The 26164-nt window shown below is 39.5% G+C and overlaps 1 protein-coding gene across 4 annotated transcripts in view; it reads left to right on the top strand.

Moving 5' to 3' along the window:
- The window catches only part of HOOK3 (hook microtubule tethering protein 3), a 137562-nt gene extending 111752 nt beyond the window's left edge, over positions 1-25810 (top strand). For 2 of the 4 annotated variants that reach the window (XM_058433737.1, XM_058433738.1), the window contains 6 exons: positions 3502-3584; positions 5613-5713; positions 8376-8480; positions 8658-8729; positions 13649-13785; positions 15417-25810. In XM_058433737.1, coding sequence (XP_058289720.1) covers positions 3502-3584; positions 5613-5713; positions 8376-8480; positions 8658-8729; positions 13649-13785; positions 15417-15477 — 559 coding nt within the window. In that variant the 3' untranslated portion in view covers positions 15478-25810. Of the gene's footprint in view, positions 1-3501; positions 3585-5612; positions 5714-8375; positions 8481-8657; positions 8730-13648 lie in introns of those variants that run through there. The other 2 variants (XM_032144079.2, XR_009211716.1) reach the window with 2 other exon arrangements.
- The last annotated feature ends 354 nt before the right edge of the window (positions 25811-26164 follow it).

Here is a 26164-nt window from a genome sequence, read left to right on the forward strand (position 1 = left end):
AGTTCGAGACTAGCCTGGACAACATGGTGAAACCTCATCTCTACTAAAAATACAAAGATTAGCCGAGCACAGTGGCACGTGCCTGTAGTCCCAGTTACTTGGGAGGCTGAAGCAGGAGAATGGCATGAACCTGGTGGGGTGGGTTTAGTAGAACTCCATCTCTACTAAAAATACAAAAAATTAGTTAGGCATGGTGATGCGCACCTGTAATCTCAGCTACTTGGGAGGCTGAGGCAGTATAATTGCTTGAACCTGGGAGGCAGAGGTTGCAGTGAGCCGAGGTCATGGCACTGCACTCCAGCCTGGGTGGCAGAGCAAGACTCCGTCTAAAAAAAAAAAAAAAAAAAAAAAAAACTACAATGGAGACCATTTTACACATCAAATTGTTAACATTTAAAAAATCCAACATACTGAGTATTGCTGAAGATGTTGAGCAATGGCAATTCTCATCCACTGCTGGTAGGAGTATACATCAGTCTGCTTAGTAAACCTGGACATGCCACAACATATTCTGTGACCTCTCAGTTCTACTATATATATCCTAGATTCCTAGAAATATTGTCCGTGCATACCAGGAGGCATGTAGAAGAAAGTATGGAAGAACATTGTAATCACAGAAAAGTAAAAATAATATGCAAATGTTCACCAATTGGAAAATGATTGAATGAGGTATATTCAAACAATAGAATACCAAACAATAGGGGAAATGTGAAATGATGGCTAATACATCAACACAGATGAACCTCAAGAACATAGTGTTTAGTGAAAGATGCAAGTCAGAATAATACATAATGATTAATGTATAAAATTTAAATTGCACAAAATTAAGCTCTCTCTCTCTCTCTCTCTCTCTATATATATATATATATATATATTTTTTTTTTTTTTTTCACTTCACGAGAGACGGAGTCTAGCTCTGTTCCCCAGGCTGGAGTGCAGTGGCGCCATCTCAGCTCACTGCAAGCTCCGCCTCCCGGGTTCACGCCATTCTCCTGCCTCAGCCTTCTGAGTAGCTAGGACCACAGGCACCTGCCACCACACCTGGCTCAATTTTTTAGTAGAGATGGGGTTTCACCGTGTTAGCCAGGATGGTCTTGATCTCCTGACCTCGTGATCCACCCGCCTTGGCCTCCCAAAGTGTTGGGATTACAGATGTGAGACACTGCACCCGGCCTAAGCAATATATTTTTTAGGAATAGCACAAAGACAATAAAACCGTCATGAAAATCATGAGAATGATTCAGATTCTGACTTTGGTTACCTCTGGGAAGAGTATAGAGACATGCATGACTACTAAGTTTTGGGGATGATTTGTATTTATTTTTATTTTTATGTTTTTAAACTTTATTTTTTTTTTGAGACGGAGTTTCACTCTGTCACCCAGGCTGGACTGCAGTGGCATGATCTCAGCTCACTGCAACCTCCGCCTCCCGGGATCAAGCAGGTCTCTGCCTCGGCCTCCCAAGTAGCTGGGATTACAGGCCCCCACCACCACACCTGGCTCGTTTTTGTATTTTTAGTAGAGACGGGGTTTCACCATGTTGGACAGGCTGGTCTTGAACTCCTGACCTTGTGATCCACCCGCTTTGGCCTCCCAAAGTACTGGGATTACAGATGTGAGACACCGCACCTGGTCTATTTATTTATTTATTTATTTGTATTTATTTATTTCGAGATGGAGTCTCACTCTGTCGCCCAGGCTGGAGTGCTGTGGCATGATCTCGGCTCACTGCAAGCTCCGCCTCCCGGGTTCATGCCATTCTCCTGCCTCAGCCTCCCGAGTAGCTGGGACTACAGGCGCCCACCACCACACCCGGCTAATTTTTTATATTTTTAGTAGAGACGGGGTTTCACCATGTTAGCCAGGATGGTCTTGATCTCCTGACCTCGTGATCCGCCTGCCTCAGCCTCCCAAAGTGCCTGGGATTACAGGTGTGAGCCACTGCGCCCAGCCTATTTATTTTTTTGAGATGGAGTCTCACTCTGTTGCCCAGGCTGGAGTGCAGTGGTGCAATCTCGGCTCACTGCAACCTCCGCCTCCCAGATTCAAGCAATTCTCCCAGCTTAGACTCCCAAGTAGCTGGGACTACAGGCACACACCACCATGCCTGGCTAATTTTTTGTATTTTAGTAGAGATAGGGTTTCACCATGTTGCCCAGGCTGGTCTCGAACTCCTGAGCTCAGGCAGTCTACCCACCTCAGCCTCCCAAAGTGCTAGGATTACAGGCATGAACCACTGTGCCCAGCCAATTTCTATTTTTTAACATGGTAGTGATTCATTGGGCTTAGTTTTATTATTCTTTCAACCGTTATATTGTATATGTTCTTTGTCATAGGTCATAAATGCATACAAGTCACATCCTCAAAAAATTTATTGAGAAAGAAAAAGTTTTATTAAAGCATCATGCATAGAAAAGATCAGAAAGACATAAAGTGCTATATTTTTTTAATTAGTGATTTTCTGTATCTTCCCACTTTTGCAGCCTTTTTTCCTAGTTATGTTCCATAGTGCCATATTAAATATGATAAAGGGAAAATTACACATATTATCAAATACCAGGGGAAAATATCTCACTTTCAGTTAATTATTTAAATACCTTTATATTGGAATATAACATATAAAGTACACGTCTTAAGTTCCTAGATTTTTTTTTTTTTTTTTTTGAGATGGAGTCTCACTCTGTCATCCAGGCTGGAGTACAGTGGCACCATCTTGGCTCACTGCAACCTCCGCCTCCCAGGTTCAAGCGATTCTCCCTCCCATGTAGCTGGGATTACAGGCACCCACCACCACACCCGGCTAATTTTTCTATTTTTAGCAGAGACTGGGTTTTGCCATGTTGGCCAGTCTGGTCTTGAACTCCTGACCTCAAGTGATCCACTTGCCAAGGCCTCCCAAACCTAGGTGACCCGGATCAACATATGGAATATATCCAGTAACCCACCAGGATTCTTCATTCTTCCTCCCAGTAGATTGACCACAAAACTAGCCACACAGCTGATCTGTATCACCTTCCGCTCATTTTAACATCAATGTATGTAACAGAATCGTGCATTGTTAATAACCCCGTTGACTTCCTTTGTTCAACATTCTGTGAGATCTATTCATGTGGTTGAGTATATCATTAGTTCATTTTTTTATTGATATGTAGTATTCTGTTTGTTAATTCTTATTTTTAGAACTTCATTTTTTTGCAACAAGATTTTGCATGGTAAAACCTTTGCAAAGTTATTTAAATATTCCTAGAAAAAATCTATACCCTCTCTTTATGCAGGTCTATCTAAACTAAATGACTGCTTTTTCAAACAGAGGAACTTTTTGTCTTTATTTTTTACTTATTTTTTAAATATATTAAATTTGTGTTTTGTCTTTTCATATGTGTTTCATATCACTTGCATGCAATGCAAGTGTAATCCAAATATAAAGAACTTAGATCTTTAATTTGAACTGGAAAAAATTACAGAAGCAGTAGTAGGTAATATTTACCTGTTTGTTACAGAGAGAAGCTGCATGAAGCCAATAATGAACTACAGAAGAAGAGAGCCATTATTGAAGATCTCGAGCCAAGATTTAACAACAGCTGTGAGTTTTCCTAATTAGGATAGTTTTTAAGTGGGCTTGCTGTATATTGCCATAGTGATAGTGAGTTTACATAATTTTTATTTATTTATTTATTTATTTTTTTGAGATGGAGTCTCACTCTGTCACCCAGGCTGGAGTGCAGTGGCGCGATCTTGGCTCACTGCAAGCTTCGCCTTCTGGGTTCTTGCCATTCTCCTGCCTCGGCCTACCAAGTAGCTGGGACTACAGGCGCCCGCCACCACGCCCGGCTAATTTTTTGTATTTTTAGTAGAGACGGGGTTTCACCGTGTTAGCCAGGATGGTTTCAATCTCCTGACTTCGTGATCCGCCCTCCTCGGCCTCCCAAAGTGCTGAGATTACAGGCATGAGCCACTGCGCCCAGCCTGTTTATTTATTTTTGAGATAGAGTCTGGCTGTGTTGCCCAGACTGGAGTAAATGGCATGATCACAGCTCACTGCAGTCTTGACCTCCCGTGCTCAAGCCATCCTTCTACCTAACCACCTCCCCAGTAGCTGGGATACAGGCATAAGCCACCCTGCCCGGCTCATTTTTATAATTTTTTGTAGAGACGGGATTTTGCCATGTTGCCCAGGCTAGTTTTGAACTTCTGAGCTCAAGTCACTTGCCCACCTCAGTCTCCCAAAGTACTGGGATTACAGATGTGAGCAACCGCACCTGGCCTATATTAAATTTTTATTTAAGAAATAGGCTCTATTGGCTGGGTATGGTGGCTCATGCCTGTAATCCTAGCAATTTGGCAGGCCAAGGTAGGAGGATCGCTTGAGCCCAGGAGTTCAAGACCAGCCTGGGGAACACAGCAAGACCCCATCTCACAAAAAAGAAAGAAGGCCAGCAATGGTGGCTCACTCCTGTAATCCTAGCACTTAGGAGGCTGAGGTGGGTGGATTGCCTGAGCTCAGGAGTTTGAGACCAGCCTGGGCGACGTGGTAAAAGCCCGTCTCTACTAAAAATACAAAAAATTAGCCGGGGTGGGTGGCACACACCTGTAGTCCCAGCTACCCGGGAGGCTGAGGCAGGAGAATCGCTTGAGCCCAGGAGGCAGAGGTTGGAGTGAGCTGAGATCTCGCCACTGCTCTCCAGCGAGACTGCCTCCAAAAAAAAAAAAAGAAAGAAAGAAAGAAATAGGCTCTATTTATGTATAGGGAGTATATAATCATCTTTATAATGTCTTACTTTCTAATTGTACTTTGAATTTTTCCTTAACTCTGTATTCTAATTAATATTATATGATGTTAAGATATTTTCATAATGTAGTTCCATGTAAGTCATCCAGACTTGTGCTTCCCAAATATTTACTCCTGTAGGTAGCTTGATTTTGCTAATTCTTTTGTATTAATAAAGAGATGAGAGGTGAGAGAACAGACTTATTTTTATTGTGGTAAAATATACAAAACACACCATTTTAAGCCATTTTTAGTGTATAGTCCAGTGACATTAAGGACATTCACATAGCACAACTATCACTTTTACCCATCTACAAAACTGTATCATCTGAAACCGAAGTTCTCTATTAAACAATAACTCTCCCTTCCTCCCTCTCCCCAGCCGCTGGTAACCGCTATTCCATTTTCTGTCTCTGTGAATTTGACTATTGTAGGTCACTCATATAAGAAGAATCATATAATATTTGTCCTTTTGTATCTGGTTTATTTCACTTAACATAATGTCTCCATATCATAGCATGTGTCATAACTAAGGCTGGATAATATTATATCTATGTGCTACATTTTGTTTATCCATTCATCCCTCATGGATTCTTTATTTATGTACTTCCATACTGGAGTTTTTATTTATTTATAAGAAAACCTTTTTGTAAAAAAAAAAAAAAAAATTCTGAATTTTTTTTTTAAATAAAATTATGTGTAAAAATAGACCAGTCTCTCAAAGCTGTTAACTATTAGTCAATTAAAATATTTTTTAAATTGTGGTAATCTAAAATAAATTTATTTATATTATAACAATTTATATATATTATCTAAATATATTTTACTATGTCTCATCTGCAGCCTTAAAAATTGAAGAATTACAAGAAGCTTTACGAAAGAAAGAGGAAGAAATGAAGCAAATGGAAGAACGATACAAAAAATACTTAGAGAAAGCCAAAAGTGTAAGTATGAATTTTGTAGGCATCTCACTCTACCTTCTGATCACATTTCAGTGAAGTCTCAAATATAATGGATGGACACTACAGCAACTTCTTATGCAGAAAACTCTCAGGAGAAGAACAAATCTTATAACAAATAAAAAGAACCTGGGCAAGAAGCAGTGGTCAAAATAGGTCATTCCATGGATTACTTACTAATTACCAAGAAGAAAATGTACTTTGTGTGGGAAATGAGTGGCACTTGTCACCTTATTAGTCATCAAAATTAACAACACCAATTAATGATAGGACAGCCGATATCCTGTGCCTCTTGATGGAGTATCGTTGTAAATAATAGTTAACCTGAATTTAAGCAACCTTCTATTTCCAGTTCACAGGCAAAATAAGATTTATTGGAACAAGCTAAATAACACGTTCAGGAAACCATCGGGTAAATCCAAAATTTGGAATAGAAGTCACTGTCGTGAAAACAAGAACAGGCCGTGGATTGTGGGAGAGCACAGGACCCATTCTAGTTGAAAAGAGCACCCTGCTAATTGCCAAATCAAGGCATTCATCTCTGAGTCCTGGATTGGGGTTTAAGGGGGTCAATTTTCTTTTTTTTTTTTGAGATGGACTCTTGCACTGTTGCCCAGGCTGGAGTGCAGTGGCGCGATCTTGGCTCACTGCAACCTCCGCCTCCCGGGTTCATGCCATTCTCCTGCCTCAGCCTCCCAAGTAGCTGGGACTACAGGTGCCCGCCACCACGCCCGGCTAATTTTTTGTATTTTTTAGTAGAGACAGAATTTCACCATGTTAGCCAGGATGGTCTCGATCTCCTGACCTTGTGATCTGCCCGCCTCGGCCTCCCAAAGTGCTGGGATTACAGGCGTGAGCCACCGCGCCTGGCCAAGGGGGTCAGTTTTCTTACAGATGATAATGCTTTGTGATTATGTAGGTTAATATCCTTAATCTAAGGAGATTTGTGCTCAAGTATTTAAAGGTTATGCGTTATAAGGCCTGAATAACTTATTTGGGAGACTTTAAAATAGCCTCCCAAATAAGTAACAGCGTGTGTGTGTGTGTGTGTGTGTGTGTGGAGAAAAGTCAAATATGGCAATGAAGCAATCGGTGAGTCTAGGTTACAGGTAAATGGGTTTTTATTCTACCCTTTCAAGTTTTCTATGGGCTTGAACATTTTGATAGTAAAAGTATTAGGGGAGCTGGGCACAGTGGCTCACGCCTGTAATCCTGTCACTGTAGGAGGTCAAGGCTGGAGGATTGCTTTAGCCCAGGAGTTTGAGGTCAGTCTGGGCAACATATCCAGACTCCATCTGTACAAAAAAAAAGTTTTAAAAAATTCGCTGGTCATGGTGGCATGCACCTGTAATCCTAGCTGTTCAGGAGGCTGGGGCAGGAAAATCACTTGAGGCCAGTGGTTCAAGGCTGCAGTGGGCTATGATCATATCACTGCACTGCGGCCTGGGTGACAGAGCAAGGCCCTGTCTTTAAAAATAAAATAAAACTAAATAAAAATATTGGGTGGAGAAGTAAAAAGACCTTTCCCAGCCATCCTCTAGTTGGCCAGCCTGAATCACATCCAATGTCCATGCCCAAACAGGATTGCCGGCAGAGGAAGAAATGGGGCCACGGTGATAGGCTTACACCAGTCAGGACCCTCTCCCCCAAAGTACATATCTGATCAGAGACAGAAGGCTAGCAGACCAGATCAGAGGAAAGGAAAAGAGTAGACCACTGTCAGTAGTGTCTGCTGTACAGACACATGTCATTTAATAATGGACACATTCTGAGAAATGCATCCTTAGGTGATTTTGTCATTGTGCAGACATTGTAGAGTATACTTATACAAAACCATATGCTATAGCTTAGTACACAACTAGGCTATATGGTATGGAGTATTGCTTCTAGCTCCAAACCTGTACAGCACATTACTGTACTGAATAGTATAAGGAAATAGTTACACAATGGTAAGTTGTCTTTGTGATAGGACTTTTTCAGCTCCTTTATAATCTTATAGGACCACCATCATATATGTGGTTCATCATTGACTGAAACATCATTATGTGGTACATGACTGCATTTATTAATTTTAAGCCAGAATTACTTTTTATAATTGGTTCTTTATATAAGTAAAAAGTTTTATGTTTGTACAAATATTATGTACCCATAAAAAATTTTTACTTCAAGTTACAACAATTAATACTATTTCATACATTTACTTTTAATTTTTTTTAGACAGATTCTTGCCCTGTTGCCCAGGCTGGATCACAGTGACATGATCTCAGCTCACTGCAGCCTCAACCTCCCAGGCTCAAGTGATCCTCCTGCCTCAGCCTCCTGAGTAACTGGGACTATAGGGGTGCACCACCACACCCAGCTAATTTTTTAAACACTTTTTGTAGAGACGGTTCTCACTATGTTGCCCAGGCTGGTCTCAAACTCCTGAGCTAAAGTGATCCATCTGCCTCAGCCTCCCAAAGTGCTGTGATTACAGGCATGAGCCACCACTCCGGGCCGCATTTACTTTTTAAAATACCCTTGTAAGATAACCTTTGATTTTTAATAAGTTTATCCTTTTATTTTAAAAAAATAGTCATTCTTTTCTTAAACGTTACATTCTTTAAGTTTGAGACTTTTTAAATTTTTCTTTTATTATTTTTTGCAGGTCATCCGTACTTTAGATCCTAAACAGAATCAAGGAGCAGCACCAGAAATACAAGCTCTTAAAAATCAGCTCCAGGAACGAGACCGACTGTTCCACTCATTAGAGGTAGTTTACTATACTGTACAATAAAATAATTGTGTTTTGATTGTAATGTTCTGGGAGCCTTGTCATATTTTACAATTGTGTTCATGGGTTTTAACAATTAATTGTAGGCATTTTATTTATATTGAGTTATTTTACATCTTCACATAATGACATGCGCTTTTTTTTTTTTTTTTTTAGAAAGAATATGAGAAAACAAAGAGTCAGAGAGAGATGGAAGAGAAATATATTGTTAGTGCCTGGTACAATATGGTAAGAAAATAGTGCTTTGGAGCATAATGAAAACTTCAATGAATATGTAATACTTATTATATTCCCTTTACTGTAGAAGTCACTCTACGAAATGAATCTGAAAGTAATTACTATGCTAACATACACTAACAGAATCTTAATGCTATTTCTGAACTGAAAAGCAACTATGAGAACCACTGTAAACAGGGTTAGAGCATTTTGAAAACATTATTTCTAGAGGATAGAAAGATAAATGTCAGTCTAATTTCTGTCCCTCGAAGACTTTATTGTAAGAGAAGGGACATTAATACCATCTAAACACAGATGCAATAGTTCTTGTTTTGTGGGATTATTTCAGTGTCTTTGCAGGATGGTATTTGATTGAGGGTAGTTTATCTCATGGGGTTTGGAAAATGTTTACAATGTCAGATCCTGAACCACTGCAGGTTTTGAAATTGAATATTCCAACACAAAAACTAATGCTCATCAGCATCCTGGTTGGGATGTGAATAGTTATGGATTTTAAAGAGTGCTGCACTTCTGAAGTATTTTTTCAAGACTTTCTGTCTTCCTTTTGTTTTTTGTTTTTCCCAATAAGACCACTTCTGCCTTTAAAAAATGTTAGTTGGCCGGGCGTGATGGCTCACTTCTGTAATCCCAGCATTTTGGGAGGCCAGGCAGGTGGATCACAAGGTCAGAAGTTTGAAACCAGCCTGGATAACATGGTGAAATCTTGTCTCTACTAAAAATACAAAAATTAGCTGGGCATGGTGGCATATGCTTGTAATCCCAGCTACTTGGGAGGCTGAGGCAGGAGAATCGCTTGAACTTGGGAAGCAGAGCTTGCAATGAGCCGAGATTGTGCCATTGCACTCTAGCCTGGGTGACACAGCAAGACTCTGTCTCAAAAAAAAAAAAAAAAAAAACATTGTGTGAGGTAAGAAATGGGACCAGATTCCATTTATTTATTTACTTATTTTTGAGATAGAGTCTCACTCTGTATCCTAGGCTGGAGTGCAGTGGTATGATCTCAGCTCACTGCAACCTCCACCTCCCGGGTTCAAGCGATTCTTCTGTGTCAGCCTCCCGAGTAGCTGGGACTACAGATGCCTGCCACCACGCCCGAATAATTTTTGTATTTTTAGTAGAGACAGGTTTTCACCATATTGGCCAGGCTGGTCTCGAACTCCTGACCTTGTGATCCACCTGTCTCGGCCTCCCAAATACTGGGATTACAGGTGTGAGCCACCGCGCCCAGCCCCAGATTCCTTCTAACATCCCACTGTGACCCTGTAGCTCTGTTACTGGCACAGTACCATTGTTTTTGTTTTACAGTTATAATTGATACTGCCTCTTAAAGGTTAGTGTCCCTGGCCTCTGAACACTGTGATTTGATCTTTGTCAAAAATTCATAAATTTCATTATATATTATTTTCACATCTGTATTTGCCTTGGTCAAAACTGCATATCTATGGCTGGGTGCAGTGGCTAATGCCTGTAATCCTGGCACTTTGGGAGTCTGAGGCAGGCAGATCACCTGAGGTCAGGAATTTGAGACCAGCCTGGCCACAACATGGTGAAACCCCATCTCTACTAAAAATACAAAAATTAGCCAGGCATGGTGGCACGTGCCTCTAGTCGCAGCTACTCGGGTGGCTGAGGCACGAGAATCGCTTAAACCCGGGAGGCGGAAGTTGGGATTGCACCACTTTACTCCAGCCTGGGTGACAGAGTGAGACTCTGTCTCAAAGAAACCGAAAAACAAAAACTGCATATCTAAGATTTTATTGCAATTTAAAAACCAAAGAGGAAATCGTATCAGAGTTAGAATATGATTATTGACAAATATAGGTTATGCACGGTGGCTCACACCTGTAATCCCAGCACTTTGGGAGGCCAAGGTGGGCTGGTCACCTGAGGTCAGGAGTTGGAGACCAGCCTGGCCAACATGGTGAAACCCCATCCCTACTAAAAATACAGAAATTAGCAGGATGTGGTGGCGGGTGCCTGTAATCCCAGCTACTCCAGAGGCTGAGGCAGGAGAATCGCCTGAACCCGGGAGGCAGAGGTTGCAGTGAGCCGAGATCACACCATTGCCCTCCAGCCTTGACGACAGAGTGAGACTGCGTCTCAGAAAACAAATACAGATTTCTTGAAAATTAAAATTCGAAAAGTAGAAAAAATAAAACTATATATTTAAAGAAATTCTCTGGGAATTAGTCCTAACTTTTAAACTATTCTGTCTCTTCCCTGTCCTCCTGGAAGCTTAGTGTTAGCAATCTAGGAGCTGTGCATTTCAGGCCTTATTAATAATTTCATATTACTATTATTATTTTTTGAGATGGAGTCTCACTTTGTCGACCAGGCTGGAGTGCAGTGGTGCAATCTTGGCTCACTGCAACCTCCGCCTCCCGGGTTCAAGCAAGTCTCTGCCTTAGCCTCCCGAGTAACTGGGATGACAGGCGCCTGCCACCACGCCTGGCTAATTTTTGTATTTCTAGTAGAGACAGGGTTTCACCATCTTGGCCAGGCTGTTCTTGAATTCCTGACCTCGTGATTCACCCGCCTCAGCCTCCCAAAGTGCTGGATTACAGGCATGAGCCACCCCGCTGAGCCCAATAATTTCATATTCTGGATTGATTTTTATGACTTCACATATTGTGTTTCTTATGGAGCCAGACTGATTTATTCTGTGAAGTGGTACTAAAGAATAGTCCTAATTTTTTTTTTTTTTTTTTAATAGAGTCTTGCTCTGTCACCCAGGCTGGAGTGCAGTGGCACGATCTCGGCTCACTGTAAGCTCCGACTCCTGGGTTCATGCCATTCTCTTGCCTCAGCCTCCCGAGTAGCTGCACCACGCCTGCCTAATTTTTTGTATTTTGTTTAGTAGAAACGGGGTTTCACTGTTTTAGCCAGGATTGTCTCGATCTCCTGACTTCATGATCCACCCTCCTCGGCCTCCCAAAGTGCTGGGATTACAGGCGTGAGCCACCGCACCTGGCCAGAATAGTCCTAATTTTTAACTCTTCAGAGAGTGAAGGAATAACTCCAAATAGACTCCCAGAAGTTATGTTCAGATAAGTAAACCATCATGCTTACATTCAGAAAGTTCTGCTTCTCAGGTAACTTAAATGGAAATGGAAATGATGAGTGCTGGGAAGAGGTATTAAGTAGCTCAGAGAATGCCCTTGTAATAGACTGAGGTCTTTAACCTGTGTGAAGAATTTGAATAAGTTGCTTGAAATGTGAAAGTGGAAAAATGAGAATATTTAAATAAAATACAAATTTTAATATATGTAGCCAAATGTATAAGTTAAAGATTACCAATAAATATTTGTCAATTTTATTCAAAACTTTAAATGCTCTGATTTCAAGTTGAGTTTAAAAACATGTTTTAGATTTTTCTTATTTGGAAAATATTATGTATTTGGATTGATAGGTTAGACTGAAATTGTATTAAAAATGCAAAGCTGAGGTTGGGCGCATGGGCTCATGCCTATAATTCCAGTATTTTGAGCGGCCAAGGTGGGAGGATCTCTTGAACCCAGGAGTTTGAGACCAGCCTGGGCAACATGGCAAGACTCCATCTAAAAAAACAATGAAAAAAGATAAAACAATGCAAAGCCATGACCTGTTTTCCCTAGAAACTAGCTAGTGATATATCTTCCAGCCTTCTGTCTTCTGCACATCCTTCATTATATCCCGTAGTTTGGCTTTTCCACCTGGCTCTCCTTTTGCCTCTTGATTGCTTTTTTCTTCCTTGCTGCCAGCTTCTACTTATGCCCAGCAGTTTACTTGCATTCAGTCACTGGTGAGATTAAACAACAGCTCTCAGTTCTTTCATTTTTGTTGTTGTTACCGTTTTTGAGCCAAGTTCTCGCACTGTTCCCATGCTACAGTGCAGTGGTGTAATCACGGCTCACTACAGCCTCAACCTCCTGGGCTCAAGCGAGCCTCACACCTCAGCCTTCCAAGTAGCTGGGACTATGGGCATGCCATCATGCCCAGCTAATTTTTTTATTATTTTAGAGAGGGGGTTTCTCGTTATTTTGCTAAGGCTGGTCTTGAGCTTCTAGCCTCAAGTGATCTTTCCACCTTAGCCTCCCAAAGTGCTGGGGTTACAGGCATGAACCACGATCCTGGCCATCTCTCAGTTCTTAATGTTTCTCTGGCTAGGATTCTTCATTGTCTTATTAAATGGGTACCAAAAAACTGCTTTTTTCCTGATCTACTCGTAGACTTCTGCCTTTAGTAAGTAGTGTCATTATCGTATTCTTGTCATTCCTCTGCAGTCAGGGAGTGCCCTGGAGGTTTCCTCCCTCCTGTTAAGATGCTGTGGGTCCAGCAGTTGCCTCCTCTCCCTTCTAAGTTAGTAGGCGATCCTTCTCCTGTCTTCAAGAAGGACCCCCTTCTCTCATTTGGGCCCTCTGTTGTGGACTGTCAGGAAGTTTTGTTAATTTGTTTGAGAATACAAGTCTGCCTTGAAGTGAAGAAAAACAGCATGGTGGTATGTACAGTACCTAGTGTGACTTTCCACCTTAAGAAACAACACAAGCATTTGTGTTTTTCATTCTAAATAAACCCTGTGATTTCTACCACCGGAGTGAATCAACTGCTACCAATCATGCTCTTTTCCCTGGAAAAAAATCACTTTCTACATTTAATTTGAAAGGAAGTATGATTGAGTATGGGTAATGTCTGTCTCTATCATCTGCTGTATTGTTTATTGTAAAATCAGCCTGAATTTTTCCAAAAGAAAATTTGTGCCTAATTGTGGGAACTAAAATGCTTCTATGAGATTTTAATCTATAGCGAATAGTATTAACATTCCTAATTGTGCTTTATGATACAATGTAACAAATTCTGCATGATGAAATTTTCTTTTGTGAAGTATGTTCCACTATTTTTTCATTGATCCTTTTTTTGTTTTAATGTTGCAGGGAATGACTCTGCATAAAAAGGCAGCTGAAGATAGACTGGCAAGCACAGGCTCAGGGCAGTCGTTTCTGGCGAGGCAGAGGCAAGCGACCAGCAGCAGAAGATCATACCCAGGCCACGTGCAGCCGGCCACAGCAAGGTAGAGAAGTCGTGCCCCTCAAACACAGATACCTGCACCCACAGCATACTTCTGTTACACACAACAACATTTCAGGAAACTCAGCCAGCTTATTTTTTGTTTCTCTTCTATGTCAGTACTTAGTGTTTCTCATTTTGAGGACTTTTTCTCTCTCCCATATCTTTGTTTTAGTTTCTTCGGTTTTTGTAGTCCTTTCAGTTCTTTTTAATGTGCCAAAAATTTGTACATGTTCAATTAAAAATGTTGTATAATAGTGTAATACTTTTCTTTGTATGAAAATGTCCTCTTCCTCAAAGGTGTAGGCTTTGTAATGAATTAGATTTTCTGCCAATAATTGATATACAATTTATATTCTTTATTGTGCCTGTGTGTTACCATGCTTTATAAGAATGTCTTTGTTTAAAGGGAATTAATCTTTTTATGATGTATTAATCTGTGTTTTCAATTGTTTTCCAAGTACAGTTCAAATAACTTGCATATTTACTATACAAAATGGTTGACAAGTGTTCTTTTTGCAAAGACGTGAATACATTGGCAGAGTTGCTAATCATATCTTCCCTAAGGCACCTGGTAGAATTATTTGAGGAAAAAATGAGTTTTCACATTGTTTTATAGGAAATTAAATTTGTCCAAAGATTTGGAGACTATTTTTAAAACATAAATACATAAAATTTCATTATTTCCTGCCATCTTGTTTGCTGGCAGAAGTGAATGTTTGGTGAGGTTATTTTGGGATAAATTACAAAAGAAAAAAAATCAGGCACTGCATTAATTTCTTGTTCTTTTGGAATATCTTAGTAACTGAGGATCATTGTCTAGCAATGTGGTTGACATACCTTCAATTGCTTTCCACATCTAAAAGAGTTATCTTTCATATATGTACAAGTTAAGTTATTGGTAGTCTTATTTTTGGGCTGTTTGTTGACTTATGCCCCATTTGTTTTACTTGTTCTTTAATATAAACCCTTCCATTTTTTAACAATTCCTAACACTTAACATCTTAATATCAGTCACTAACGTTAGTAACTTCTTGTATGTTATATTATGGCAGACCTCTTTATGTTTTTTCTCACATCTATCTGCTAGTCCAGGAATTTGTTACTAAATAGATTTTCTTGGGTATTTGGTTGCCTCAAAGTGCTTACATTTGTTAACAGACTGTAAACCACATTTATTTACATTGATGAATGGGCTGTCGAGTAATCATTGTAAAGCACTTTGTATATATAAGGTGCTATATAAGTGTGAAATATCATTCATTTAAAAATGAAATGCCTTCTAACTTTCCATATTGACTTATGTATTTGGTCCCAAATTATATTTAAGTCTTTTTTCTTGGAATATAGCCCATTTTTTGAAAGCAAAAAATTTCTGAAATTAGGTCATGGTATTTTTTGTTTATTTTTAGGTTAGATCACTTAATATAGGAGAATGTTTTCTCATGTACTTGCTATTTGCAAGTTCAGGTTTCATTTAGTTCTTTATGTTAAATACGAATAAGTAACCTCAAATCAAGCTAAATGTAATTAAGAATTTTCAGAAACCATATTCAAGTGTTTGATTTTTAAATTCTTTCTTACTTTTTAATAAGAAAGATGACCTAAACATCAGTAGTATTTGTTTGTCCTCAGAAGCCATAGTCGAAGAAAGATACTGGAGTATACACGGAAGTGGAGCCATATATTGTGCTAATTTTTTACGTTAAGTACAGAAGTCTGAGCACAGCATGAATGCTTCTGCCTGACAAGACCACAAAGCAGCAAAAGCTGGGGATAAATGGAGATAGCCATGAGTAGAACTGCTGTAGGGCTTCAGGAGGCTACGCAGACCTGATCACCTGGAAAGTTTCCAAAGTAAAAGATAAAAAACTTTCAGACGATTCTTACCTCTACCCATATTTCACAAATAGCCTGAAGATCCAACTATTTTTAAAGCAAATTGGGGCCAGACCTGGTGCCTCACGCCTGTAATCCCACCATTTGGGAGACCTAGGCGGGGGTGGATCACTTGAGGTCAGGAGTTTGAGACCAGCCTGGCCAACATGGTGAAACCCCATCTCTACTAAATTACAAAAATTAGCTGGGCATGGTGGCATGTGGCTGTAATCCCAGCTACTTGGTAGGCTGAGGCAGGAGAGTCACTTGAACACAGGAGCCAGAGACTGCAGTGAGCTGAGATCGCACCACTGCATTCCAGCCTGGGTGACAGAGTGAGACTCTGTCTCAATCAATCAATCAATCAATCAAATTGGGATATGAGCACTAACCTCGGTAAGTTAAAATTTTGGGAAAATTGTACCTGCAGAATATGATGGATGAAAACAAGAGTCAGGCGCAGTGGCTCACGCCTATAATCCCAGCACTTTGGGAGGCTGAGACAGGTGCATCACCTGAGGTCAGGACTTCCAGACCAGCCTGTCCGACATAGTGAAACTCCGTCTCTACTAAAAATACAAAAAATTAGCCAGACGTGTTGGTGTGTGCCTGTAGTCCCAGCTACTTGGGAGGGTGAGGCAGGAGAATTGCTTGAACCTGGGAGGCAGAGGTTGCAGTGAGCCGAGATGGTGCCATTGCACCCCAGCCTGGCGACAAGAATGAAACTCCCTCCGTCTCAAGAAAAAACAAACAAACAAAAAAACAGTCTGTGAACTACTCACTGAATGAATTTTGTTCTGTGAGATGAGAGGTTTTCATTTTCATTTTCTATTTACAGCCCCAGTCCTAATCTCCTACCCATCCACCTACCCAGATATTTTTTCTCTATCTGGGTTGGAAAGGTGCCAGGCTTTTAGAGGGGAGTTTTACTTCTGACTTTTCTTTTTCCCCTGAGATGGAGCCTTGTTCGTCACCCAGGCTGTAGTGCCGTGGCGCGATCTCGGCTCACTGCAGCCTCCGCCTCCTGGGTTCAAGCAATTCTCCTGCCTCAGCCTCCGGAGTAGCTGGGATTACAGGTGCCCACCACCATGCCTGGCTAATTTTTGTGATTTAGTAGAGATGGTGTTTCACCATGTTGGCCAGGCTGGTCTCAAACTCCTGACCTCGTGATCTACCCACCTCGGCCTCCCAAAGTGCTAAGATTACAGGCACAAGCCACCGCGCCCAGTCGTACTTCTGACTTTTCTTCAGCATCTGTTGTATGCTATTATTTTGATGTTTACATTTATAATTTTCTTTTCTTTATTTTTTTTTTTTTTGAGACGGAGTCTCGCTCTGTCGCCCAGGCTGGAGTGCAGTGGCGCGATCTCAGCTCACTGCAAGCTCCGCCTCCCGGGTTCACACCATTCTCCTGCCTCAGCCTCTTGAGTAGTGGGGACTACAGGCGCCCGCCACTACACCCGGCTAGTTTTTTGTATTTTTTAGTAGAGACGGGGTTTCACCATGTTAGCCAGAATGGTCTCGATCTCCTGACCTCGTGATCCACCCGCCTCAGCCTCCCAGAGTGCTGGGATTATAGGCGTGAGCCACCGCGCCCGGCTTACATTTATAATTTTCATTCTCCTTTACTGTACCTATAAAATTTAGTATATTAGTTTCATTACATAGGAGAAATTATATTTCTAAACATTTTATGATGTTTAAAAACAAAACAGCCTGTTGTAAAAAAAAAAAAAAAAAATAGCTTCTGAATATACTTTAGGTATCAGAAAGCCAAGAATAAAATTTAGCTCTAACGGTGGCGACTCCATGTCCGGTGTCCAGATTTGGATAGGGTTTATGACATTTCCGTTTCTCTAATAATGATTAATGATTCCTCAGGAGATTTGTGATGTTGTATGGTCTATCTGGAAATTTAAAGACAGTAGGAGCTTTGCCTCATCGTGAGTGATGCTGTGCTGTATTTTTACAAACTCCCGCATACAGCACCTTCCTGGGGCCATGTTGGCTTGTGCAGTGGAGCTTGTCCGGGCACCAGCATGGAGCAAGTACAGGGTTACTGTGTTGGGTTGGAGCACGCTGTCACCACAGTGTCTGAAGTCTTATAAACAGGAAGATCATTTTCTGTTTTCCTTCTAACCAGGGTGAGAAAATACAAAGTAAAGAACTAAAGAGTATTAAAACCTAGAATTTATGTTCCACAGTGTGTATTTTAGAAATTTGTATAGTAGTGTATAATATCTGAAAAGAGAATCAAGTATACAGTTGTACATATTTTTAAAGAACTTTGAAAAACTCCATCATATCTTTTACCATTTGTCTATTTGATAGTAATGCAGAAAAAGAAGTCCCTAAAGACCCCATGTTCCAAAATTTACCAAGATTGACATTTCTATTAGACATCCTTAACCTGATATAAGTGTTTTAATTAGATTATTAGTCTATAATAAGGATGAAATTGCTGTCTGTAATTTTGTTGAGGTTTTATTGTTAATATAATAAAAGCTCAACTGTACAAAATTAAGCTAAATGTTATCCAGTCAGAAACATCAGCCTGTGGCCAGGTGCGGTGGCTCATGCCTGTAATCCCAGCACTTTGGGAGGCCAAGGTGGGTGGATCACCTGAGGTCAGGAGTTCAAGACCAGCCTGGCTAATATGGTGAAACCCCATCTCTATTAAAAATGCAGTATTAGCCAGGCATGGTGGCAGGAGCCTGTGATCCCAGCTACTCGGGAGGCTGAGGCAGGAGAATCACGTGAACCTAGGAGGTGGAGGTTGCAGTAAGCCGAGATTGTGCCACTGTACTCCAGCCTGGGCCACAGAGTGAGACTCCATCTCAAAAAAAAAGAAAAGAAACATCAGCCTGTATATTCCAGTAGTTCTCACAGAAGAATGAAAATCTGTGTTGTGCAAATAGATCAGTAGTGAGTGATTGTTAAGTGAAAGATGAGCTAGGTTGAAGAAAATATACATTTTATTGATGAGCCACTTTGCTATCTCTCCTTCCTTCCTTCCTTCCTTCCTTCCTTCCTTCCTTCCTTCCTTTTCTCTTTTCTTTTCTTTTCTCCTTCCTTTCTTCCTTCCGTCCCCTCCCCTCCTTTCCCTTCGCCTCCCCTCCCCGAGGCTGGAGTACAGAGGCACGATCCTGGCTTACTGCAAACTCTGCCTACCAGGTTCAAGCAATTCTCCTGCCTCATCCTCCCTAGTAGCTGGGATTACAGGTATCTGCCACCACGCCCAGCTAATTTCTGGATTTTTACAAAATACAAAGAGACGGGGTTTCACCATGTTGTCCAGGCTGGTCTCCAACTCCTGACCTCAGATGATCCGCCCACCTTGGCCTCCCAAAGTGCTGGGATTACAGGCATGCGTTACTGCGCCAGCCTCCTATCTCCTTTTCGAAAGTAGCAGTTTGGTTTATTCTTGTTTGCTAAGTAATCGTTTGAAATATTTTTCAGCCTCTCTTGCTCCCTCACAAAAATTCACCTGTTGTTTTAATGATAACAGCATGTTAAAAACTTGGAAGTCTTTATCCCAATATAAGAATTATCTTGAAACAAAAATCTAAATTACTTCTAAAAATTCTCTTAACTCTGCATTTAGTCTCCTATTATCTAGATCTCTGACTCCAGGATAACTCCAGTTATCCCCAGTTGGATCGTGTGTGATTTATCTGAAAAAGCATCCACAACCCACAGCTAGTGGAAACCAAGCTAGTTTACAGCCACATGGATAAGAACATCTTTGTTTCTAAAGTGAGAGGAAAGTGCTTGGTGTCTTGCTTTTTGCTGAGGGCAAAATAGCAACATGAAGACAAAGTGCTTTTTGTTGTCTATTCATGAAACTGTAGGAGAATATTTTGAGTTTTTATTCTTATATTATGAAGGGATTCTTTGCCTAGCAGTGGCCGTCAAACTGATCTAGCATTGTACTTCTTAACAGTGAAGCCTGTGTGATACCATACAGTAGGATGAAAGACTATTCTGAGCAAAATAAAATGGGATGTCAGAATCTTTGAAAATTATTTTATCTTTTTTTCTATTTTTTCATTTTTATAAATTAGAAGGATTTTCCATTCAATAAGGATAATCTGTCTTCCTATAATTCTGTCAAAATGGCAGTTTCTTTTGGTAATTATCCAACCTAGTTTCATTACATTTAGAAGGAGGTTTCAGAGCTTATTCTTGATAACTATAATAGTGATTTGAATGTTTTATATCATGAAGTTTTTTCTATGAAGAAGGCTATTCTCAATGTATCTGTCGTCTAATTTTTTATTTTCTATCTATAAAGAATATTTAAATAATAATTGGTGTATATTCCTTTTGTTGAAAATGTTTTATTGTCTAGTTTTAGCACAGAAGTGGTCTAAAGTTTTGCAGCAAATGCTGTTCAGTTCCCAGAAGACTAAAAAACATAACATAATATGCTGCTAACGAGCTAATTTCCACCCAATCCCTCAAACTACCAAAGTATTAATATTTAGCTTCCTTTCTAGAAAACAAGGGGCAGCACAAATGGGGTGGCATCCATCTCTTTTAAATCACTGATGATTTTCTGGGGAAGTGTGTATAGATGATTTTATTTTTTAAATAGCCTTTTATCAAACCAATTCACATGTATTATCTTTATGACTATAGAAACTTACAAAACATATTTAATTAATGTTGACTTAAAACATGAGCATCCTTGGATTCTCCACATTGCACTGAAATGATAGAGAAAGAGACATTTGTTTGAGAAACAAGAGACCTGAACCTAATTATGGCAAGTATATGAGTTTTGGTGATTGTGGGGGGTTATAAATGTTTTCCTGTGATAGACAAATATATAGATATAGATCAGGAATTACTTGATGTCTCTTCAGAAGTTTTCTGTTTTCTTATAATTTCCAGTAATACTCTGTAAGACTCGGTTTGCATGCTGTGTGTGTTTGCATGAGTATAGAAACCTAAAAACGTAATGGAAGGCTATTAAGGCAAATTCATTCCTAGAAAGTGCAGTGGATCATTGGGATAAGAAATAGCCTAATTATAAACAAATATGCAGGCAGAGGGAAGTCCTAATACAATGAAAATTTGCATTATCTAAACAGATGTTCCCAAAGCAATAGTTTGCCTAAAATCCTCTGTATTACATGATTATTCAGTAAAAGAGTAAACAAATATCTAATTTATTTTCTAATTGTCCTTCCCTTCATTGAGTATTAACTAGGCGCATAATGTAGTTGTATATGTTTATTAGTAAAGAGAAGAACACTTATTTTCATTTTGAGACTGTTTGGCTAAAGCTGAGAAAGTGATTTTAGGTCGCCAAGGATACTATGATTTGATGAGACGAGAAGAAATCTGCGGTGGCTGAAGATCATGACCAGCTTGGTGTTATTTAGATCTGCCTTATCTAGTTTGCAAGCCATAGGCTCAATTTTATGTCCCTCTTATTTACACACAGTAGCCCCACACAGTTTTGTTTTAAATGAAGGCAAAAGTAGACATTTTTAAAGTATATTCAACATTGCGCCATTATGTACCTGATAAAGGTGAAATCAGAGGTGTCCACGGCCTCAAAGTTTGGGCCCATGGGACTATCAAATCCGAATTATATCTACTTAGAGCTTAGAGGAGGAATTAGGTATCATGAGAAAAGCAACTCCTACTTGAGAGAAAGAGGACTACCAAAGCATGTTGAGGCTTTACATGGGAGACTTCCAGGTAGGCATTACCACTCGAGTGGTAACTAACTTTATGAAGGAAAATAATTACTTTAGCAGTTATGTTGTAAAATTAATAAAAAGGACTTGTGTTTATTCTGGTGTATTTGTCAACCCATGGGTAGTGATTACTCCATGTACATTCTATAGCGTGTTTATTTTATTTAGTGTCTTAATATATAGTCTTTATATAGTATCTTAATATTATTTACTGTTACTTCTAGTCATTTATGTAGTATATTTTACTGCAAAATTTGTAGCACTTTACTAATATTAGATCATTACTTTCCCTCTTCCCCTCTACCTTTCTGGCATTTTCTGTTATAGTCAGGAATCTAAAGGTCTGAGTCTAGAAATCTGTTGGAAGCTGGGTTGGAGCTACTGGGTATGAGTTACTTTTTACATGTCTCCTTAAGAAGACTCTTTTATAATGTAATACTTAGAAGCCAGATCCTTTCAAACGCAAACACCCTTGAAACTTGATGCTTTCTGAAGTTGTATTCATAAAAATTATCCCATCTTACAGTTAATCAGAAGATGTTCTTGCCTTTGGTTTGCCTGCCTCCTGAAACACAAACCTGCAGATTGCCCCTAACTTCACCAGTGCCTCCGTCACTGCATGTACCTAAAAGACAGGAAAGCCGAGTTCCGGGGAGCTGTCAAGTCAGAAGATCAGGAAAATGGTGGGGAAGAGGTGACTGAAAAGGCAGGCACTAAAGATGGCAGGCTGCAAAAGCATTCTGAGTTCCCCTGTAACAGATAGATTTTCTGAACTTGGCTGTTTTCTTTTTTCTTTTTTTTTCTTTTGAGATGGAGTCTCACTCTCTTGCCCAGGCTGGAGTGCAGTGGCACAATCTTGGCTCACTGCAGCCTCCACCTCCCGGTTTCAAGTGATTCTTCCACCTCAGCCTCCCGAGTAGCTAGGATTACAGGTGCCCACCACCACGCCCAACTAATTTTTGTATTTTTAGTAAAGAGAGGGTTTCGCCATATCGGCTAGGCTGATTTTGAACTCCTGACCTCAGGTAATCCACCCGCCTCAGCCTCCCAAAGTGCTGGGATTATAGGCGTGAGCTACCATACCCAGTGAACTTGGCCAAATTCTTACATTCATATATAGCAAAGTTTTCAGCTTGTCTACCGAGAGACTTTCTTTAGGAGCCAGGACTTCTACATTTGTAACTTGAGTATATTAATATTCAAATCATAGTTCAAAAATACTGAAATACTTGTTTATTACATTACGTAAATATGGACACAATTACTGCCAAAGAATAGAGAGATTTGCTTATGAGAACATTCTGGCATTTGTTTTGTTCTGTTTGTAGATGAGAGACGTGCTTTTAAAGTACAAAACGTTTCTCTTCTACCTTACCCCCTGTTCTACTGACCTGCTTTGCATAAGAAGCTCATCTAGAAGAGAGCAACGCTGGAATAGAGAAGTCTAGACCCTGGCCTTTGAGGGAAAGGACTGCTGTTTTTCTCTCCCAAATTAAAAAATTAAAAGTGAAACATAACACATAAGGATGAAATACAATGTTCTGAATGTCTTCCACTAATTAATTGTTGAATGATTAAGTCTCTAAGTATCTTAACTTCCATTGTCTTCTTGTTAACCTAGATAAGAGTAGATTATTCAGTAGCCATATGTGACAGTTAAAATTAAGTAAAATTAAAACTATAGTTTCTCAGTGGCCTAGCCACATTTCAGGTGTTCCACAGTCACATGTGGATAGTGGTTACCTATCAGACAGTACAGGTATAGAACATTTCCAGTATTGCCGAAAATGCTATTCAACAGCACTTTTATTGCCCAGAGAGAAAATAAGGACAAAATAAAGGCAGTGAAGTAACTTATGACAACTCTGAGATTTTACCACCATACTTAGAGGAAGTTTTTCTCTTATAAAAATTAATACCAATCCTTTTTAAAGACCTTGGAAAAAATCAAAACCCCATTCCTTTAAGCTAGTCTTCAGTATATATTTTTCTAAGAACAGATTCTCAATACCTTATTTTTCAAGTGATAAAATCATTTTATAAATCATTTCTTAATATCTTCAGTGTTTTTTCCCTTTTTATGTACTCTTTTTAAATTGATATTAGCTGGGCATGGTAGCTCATGCCTGTAGTCCCAGCTACTCCAGAGGTCGAGGCAGGAGGATCGCTTAAGCCCAGGAGGTTCAGGCTGCGGTACGGTCTGATCACACCTGACTGCACTCCAGCCTGGGTGGCAAAGCAAGACCCCTGTCTCTAAAAAAATATATAATATAAATTGATGCTATATAGTTAACATTTATCAGGCAAATTGATATGAATGCTTATTTCAAATAAAGATTGATACATTTCATGATATCCTTCCTTTTAAATTTATATAGATCTAATGAACATTGCCAACAGTTTTTTTTTTGTTTCTGTCCCTTAAACATTTCCCCTGAAAGTCCACCTTAAAGGTACATCAAGATGCAAACAATTTTTTTGTTTATCTTCATAACTTCCTGCTCTTATTAACTTGTATTATGAATCAAGTTAAGTTTTATGTATGAGGCATTTACTATTCCAGTGACTTAGCTAATGAAAACATTTAAAATATGTATTAATTTACTTGGCCTGTTACTAAAGTGCTTAACATAACTAAATGGATCTATAGTAACATGTCTAAATTTTTTAATGGAAATAAGGGACTAACCATAATCCTTTTGAGTCAGCTTGGTGCTTAGAATTATTTTGTTAGGAAGTCTTGATGCTTTCTTCTTTCTCTTTAAGTTTTTGTAATCAAGCAACAGACTTGATCCAGCAGTGTCGAATTCCAAGCAAGTTATGATGAAATTCTTATTGTAGTTCAAGTACAGATGAGTAAGTGGTGTGACTTCAGTTTATTATCTTCTTGGTGACCTACTTTAGTATGTGTTCTGTAGTGATTCATATTAGTTAAGGGACGTTTTCAATATGCTTGAAATAAGAAATAGCATTTTACTCTAAATACAAGAAATGACTGTACACAAATGCCAATCAGTGATTTGGGGGCCTTGTAATATTTTTAACAGCAATCTTTTCTTTCTTTCTTTATTTTTTTTGAGACGGAGTCTCACTCTGTCAGCAGGCTGGAGCAGTGGCACGATCTCGCCTCACTGCAACCTCCGCCTCCCGGGTTCAAGCTATTCTCCTGCCTCAGCCTCCCAAGTAACTGGGACTACAGGCACACGCCCCCACACCCAGCTGATTTTTGTATTTTTAGTAGAGACGGGATTTCACCTTGTTGGCCAGGATGATCTCGATCTCTTGATCTCGTGATCTGCCCGCGTTGGCCTCCCAAAGTGCTGGGATTACAGGCATGAGCCACTGTGCCCGGCCCAAATCTTTTATTTTTTAACAGCCTTAGTTATTTATAATTCAAATGCGCTAAAATATCATCGCTGTCATGAACTTTGCTGTTTACAGGTTCTGTGTAATTCAGAATGCTTTGTACTTAGAAAATAATTTCTAGGTTTATCTTGTTTTGCAGTTTTCAGGTTTTGACAATTGCCCACCATTTACAACACTCAATTTTTGATTATGAAATGAATAGAAAAATTCAAACATATCTAATAATAATTTGCCTTAGTTTGATTAATAAATTATATCAAAAAATTTGGGGATAGAAAGAGGCTTTTTTTTTCCCCTGTAGTATTTTTAAAACTTTTTAGATGAGCTGGATGAAACCTTAGTACATTGGAGCTGGAGTTGCATTGAGTACAGCCCCACCTCTGAAGCCTTATATTCATGTCTTAAGTACTATTGATTGTTCTGTGAATTGTTGTTAGTTTCATATTTGACATTGTAGTAATCCACCTTGCATTTTAGTCTTTGCAAAAAGGATATTGCTAGGTATATTCTTATTTCTGATTGAATATTGAATTTACATTTTTCACAATTTCATTCTTTGTCATTATAATCTAAAAACGATGTCCACATCGGACTTGGAACTTCTCACTTCAAAAATGAAATACAGATTTAGCAGTGTTGTACATAATGATGTCCAAGCATTTTTCCACCTGTTTACTGAGTTTTCCAACCATTTACTATGTGTTGAGATTGGTGGGTTTTCGTGCTGTTTTTCTGAGGTGAATGACTTGTTAAAGAGCCTCAGTAAGAAATTTCAACTAAAATCACAAAAACATAAAGTCCAGGAAACCACCAGAAGATGGATTTTTAGTGTTTTTGAAATCTTGTATTTCCTTTTGATATCACTTACTCATTTTAATTTTATGACTGCCAACTTGTTATGGTATTAATTATATGTATGTGTTTATATGTATGCATATAATATATGTATATGAAGAATAAAGTTAAGATTTGGTCAAACTATATTTTCCCATTCAAGTACAAAAATGTTTTCAAGGCTGCAAAAAGTGTACAGTTGTTAAACAAGTTGTAAATAAAGACTTGTATAAAAATTCAGCCTAGATTTCTTTTTTCTGCTCTTAAACTCTGACAAATGTACTTCATAATTGGTGATATTCTTCCACTCACCTTTGAGACTTGCCATTATGTCCTATCAATTTAAAGATTATGTCACTGGCTGGGAGCGGTGGCACATTCCTGTCATCCCATCACTTTGGGAAGCCAAGACAGGCAGATCACCTGAGGTCGGGAGTTCAAGACCAGCCTGGCCAACACGGTGAAACCCCATCTCTACTAAAAATACAATTGGCCAGGTGCGGTGGTTCATGCCTGTAATCCCAACACTTCGAGAGGCCGAGGCTGGCGGATTACCTGAGGTCAGGAGTTCAAGACCAGCCTGGCCAATGTGGT

Source organism: Hylobates moloch, unplaced genomic scaffold (assembly GCF_009828535.3).
Source record: "Hylobates moloch isolate HMO894 unplaced genomic scaffold, HMol_V3 SCAFFOLD_22, whole genome shotgun sequence".
In the NCBI taxonomy this organism is placed as follows: Eukaryota; Metazoa; Chordata; class Mammalia; order Primates; family Hylobatidae; genus Hylobates; species Hylobates moloch.